This window comes from Mandrillus leucophaeus, unplaced genomic scaffold (genome assembly GCF_000951045.1).
Source record: "Mandrillus leucophaeus isolate KB7577 unplaced genomic scaffold, Mleu.le_1.0 Scaffold490, whole genome shotgun sequence".
NCBI lineage: Eukaryota > Metazoa > Chordata > Mammalia > Primates > Cercopithecidae > Mandrillus > Mandrillus leucophaeus.
In genome coordinates, this window is record NW_012105254.1 from 2,577,754 (window position 1) to 2,581,961 (window position 4,208).

The window sequence follows — 4,208 nt, forward strand, 5'->3', positions numbered from 1 at the left end:
GTGTTAGCCAGGATGGTCTCGATCTCCTGACCTCGTGATCCACCCGTCTCGGCCTCCCAAAGTGCTGGGATTACAGGCTTGAGCCACCGCGCCCGGCCTATAAGTAGATTAATTGACCTGAAATAAAGCTGGACAAAAAGTCAGTTTGTAGTTACTCTTTTAACCCTATGACATTTTAATTCATTTCAATTCCTCCTTCTTAGTTTAACTGTGCTATTTAGAAAATCGATCATGAAATGAATTTGGAGTTCATGTTGTAAACATACTTTTTCAATTGCAATTCACCAGTCTCAGCATAATTCTCAATGTAATTCTTATTAAAATGTTTGTATTCAGGACGTCCTCAGGGTAAAAGAGCTGGATGAAAACATGCCGTACCTTTCAAGGGCTGTTGACCTGTACAACATGCACCGCATGTTATAACTGTCTTGAGTTCAAAAGGAGACGGTTTACAGGTCTGATATATGAGAATAAACAGAAGTAATACTCAAATTACAAAATATGAATGTTGGCCCATTTGATGTGTTCTGAACAAGTATGTTTAAAGATCTTTGTTTTTTGAGATTTTAGAGCTTAGTACTTGGCAGTGTTTAAAAAGCATGCCACCTACTTGCTCAGCAAAAAACGTTATTTCATTTGTCAACGTTTGACCTATAGTATCTGCTGAAATTTCCCCCATCTCTTTATCTTCTTTTATTTGAAATCCATGGAATGCTTCTGTATGTCCTCACCATCCATGCTCAGCAACATGTACGGCCTCATGTGGCTGTTGAAAGAGGAGCCTCTGTGTTCCCAGAAGTATGCTAGATTGTAGCTCTCTGCTCGTGGTTGATGTCTGCCAGACGCCGGTGAGAGCATCTCAGCTTAGTCAAGGAATCTTCAGAGGCAAATCCTGCTTCAGTACTGCTGAATTAAATATTGACCCTACAGTGGTGACCCCAAAAGCTGTTCAGACTTTGCGGGACTTTGGAATTCTAGTAGTTGGCTAAAATTGATGGTGACTCCCTAGGGGAGAGGAACTGTGGCTTATTCTTTGTATCACACAGCCTCTAGCCTGGTGTCTTGCCCAGAATAAGTACCCAGTAAGTTTTGAATCAAATGGCAATGATTATCGTGATTAAGTTCATTAAGGATATCATTACTATGACAGTGACAAAACACAAGTAACTTTTGTTTGCGTTTGTTTATAAAATGTTCCTGCAGGATCCGGTCATTGTTTATCATGGGACAGGTCATGGGGTGATGGGTGAAAGTGCTCACACTTGCCTTCTCTCCCTCTAGGTATATGACCGGGTATCAATGGAAGCTGTGTTGCCAATGGACAAACGACTGGACAGACTTATTTCTCACTGCGGCCCAGTAACAGGCTACATCTTTGCTTTGTTGGCAGTTTTCAGCTTCCTCTTCCTCGTTTTCTTGAGATGGATGACTCCAGATTCTATCATTGATGTTGCAGTAGATGCCACTGGGCCACAGGGTGCCTGGACTAATAACTATTCTCACAGTAAAAGAGAGGGTGAGAATAGTGAGATATCGAAAACCAGGTAGAAGAAAGCCTAGATTGTAAGATTTTCAACATTTCTAATAGTTCTATTAAGACTATGGAAAATAACCTTGCTTTTGGGGGGTTTTGTTTTTTTTAGAGTTAATTTAGTAAGTTATGCTACCTCTATATCATTCAATATTTTCTGTTGAGGAAAGATTAAAAAGTTATGCAATTCCTGAGTGTAGAAACTTCTTGCACTTATTTAAAATTTAGGAGAGAACATTTAAGCCACTCAGGTATGAAATTTTTCAGACTACTGAAATCCCTGTAGCAGAGATGTTTTAACATTATATTTTGAGAGCTTTGGGTGCTGAAGGGCCAAACGTTTTCTGGGCATTTTTTGGCCAGTTTTTAATGTTACACCATTAGACACTCACCAGATGTTTACAAGTTTTCTTTAGGGAACTACAACAATTATATGAACTGTTTTATATCATGTTCATATACGTTTATTAGAAATCTAAATCACATCTTTAAACATTTATTAGGTTCACTCAGTAGGTGTTACATATAATTAACAGGTTCCTTGAGTAAGATAGTTCATTAGTAACCAGCACATTTTGAACCCCTGCTCTGTGCAGAATGTTGAACTAGATGTTTCCCGCCATTAAGGACCAGGGGTGCATTCACTCTCTGTTTACCATTCAAATGGCTTACTTCATCATAATCATTGTTGATATGAGATAAATATCCAACATGCCAAAAATGCTCATGCCAGTTAATGCCGGGAAAAAAATCACCAACACACTACTAGTACCTGTTGTATGCATTCTCCTAGGTAGAGCCTTCATCTTCAGTTGTGTTTATGAAGATATTTTTTGCTTTTTCAATACTGGGGACCGATATCACTGTTGATAGTGCAGAGAAACCCTCCACATTTTTCAGTGCATATTTGAGTTTTCTATAAATGCCTTCGTGTTTTCTGAGCGGAATGTATGAGGTGTGCCATCCCAAAACCAGCTGCTACCCTGTCCTTTTAATGTAAGTCACTCCCCTTCACTGTGGCCTCGCTGATGTCTGATAAGTATTGTCAGTGTGCAAAAAGCTTTACTTCAGAATGTTTTATTTATAGCAAACCGAGTTGAAAATTTTAGCAACAGTCTTTGTTGTTGGATCGTATTAACTGTAATTGTTGTTGCCCAGAGCCATGGGTTTTTTAACCCCAAATTATCCACATGGTGTGTATTATCAATTCTTTGAACTCTTAAGGTTTTTGTGAGAAAAGGACTGTGAATTCAAAACAGTGAGGCACTTGTGGGTGCACTACATAGATTCTGACAGTGTTGTGATACTGTATAGGATTTTTAAAAACGACAACATTCACAAAATTTGTTACTTTTTAAAAAATAACATGCCTATTACCTGGTTGCACTGATATAAAAGAAATATATTTGTGTTTTGTTTATACTAAAATGCAAAAGCAAGAGTGCAGTTTTTGAAATCTAGAAGTTAGGGGTACTTTTGTTGGAGAAAAATGGACTGATCTAAACCATTCAGTCTTACTGGGATTTTTATGCATAAAAACTCACATATAAACATGAAATAAACAGTGCCAATATTCATTGTAAAGTGAGAAACTATAATATTTGGCTATTATTCTATTCAACAGGTTTTAGACGCACGCCACCATTTTTTCCTTATATTTTTGCTTGATTTTTTAAAATTGTCATTTAATTCTTAAATTGTCATTTATTTGAGATGGAAATAAGATCTAAAGTTAGTTGCCTTTGCTTGTAAGACATGTAATTTGCAAATTACTACTTTTAACAAACGGAAGTAAATTTGTTTTACGTAAATCTTGATTTTCAGCCTTCCTGGATACCTTAATTGTAACTGTCAGTGTTGCACTGGTCGGTATGTGGAAACACATTGCTCTACCCTGCTACTTACGTTGATTTTAAAGTGAATTTACAGTGATGAGGAATTTGTGAAAACTATATTGTATTTCTTTTGATGTTTCAAAAGGTTGCCTATGAAAAACTGATTTGTTAAAACATGCTACATGTCCAAAAATAAAGACCAGAATGACATTTTGCTAATTTTCTGAGTTTGTCTTATTTTATGACCAGACTGTTATTTACTAGTGGAACAGGCTATCCCTGCCCCCGACACATTCTTTTCCAATGCAATTTGGATGTGTTGCTTGGTCTATTAGTAAAACAAGAAATACCCTTTGGGCGATGAATTACTCTGTCATTTTTTGTTTCTAGAATATCTTCTCTCTCTTACTCATGGAATAGCAAGTTCAATTGTGCCTTTGTTTCCTTACCCAAATAAGCCCTTGTTTTTCACTGCCCTAGCGTTATCATGTGAGACAAAGGAAAATATCTACAAACTGTATTGCGTATGTGAGCTACATAATTATGCTTTCTACTTTGCCCAACACAAATTTGTAAACTTTCTTAAAACATTATGAGACTTGTGATTTTCTTTTTTCTTTTTTTTTTCAGCTCATCAGCTATTGTTAGTGTATTTTCATTTATTTATTTATTTATTTATTTATTTATTTATTTATTTATTTTTGAGACAGAGTTTCACTCTTGTTGCCCAGGCTGCCCCGGGTTCAAATGGTTCTCCCGCCTCAATCTCATGAGTAGCTGGGATTACAGGCGCCCACCACCACACAGGCTAACTTTAGTATTTTTAGTAGAGACGGGGTTTC

General features: G+C 36.9%; 1 protein-coding gene across 2 annotated transcripts in view; it reads left to right on the top strand.

Annotated features, from left to right (window-relative positions):
* The window catches only part of PIGA (phosphatidylinositol glycan anchor biosynthesis, class A), a 16,066-nt gene extending 12,476 nt beyond the window's left edge, over positions 1 to 3,590 (top strand). For both annotated transcript variants that reach the window (XM_011995540.1, XM_011995541.1), the window contains one exon: positions 1,282 to 3,590. In XM_011995540.1, the coding sequence (XP_011850930.1) occupies positions 1,282 to 1,548 (267 nt within the window). In that variant the 3' untranslated portion in view covers positions 1,549 to 3,590. The remainder of the gene's footprint in view (positions 1 to 1,281) is intronic.
* The last annotated feature ends 618 nt before the right edge of the window (positions 3,591 to 4,208 follow it).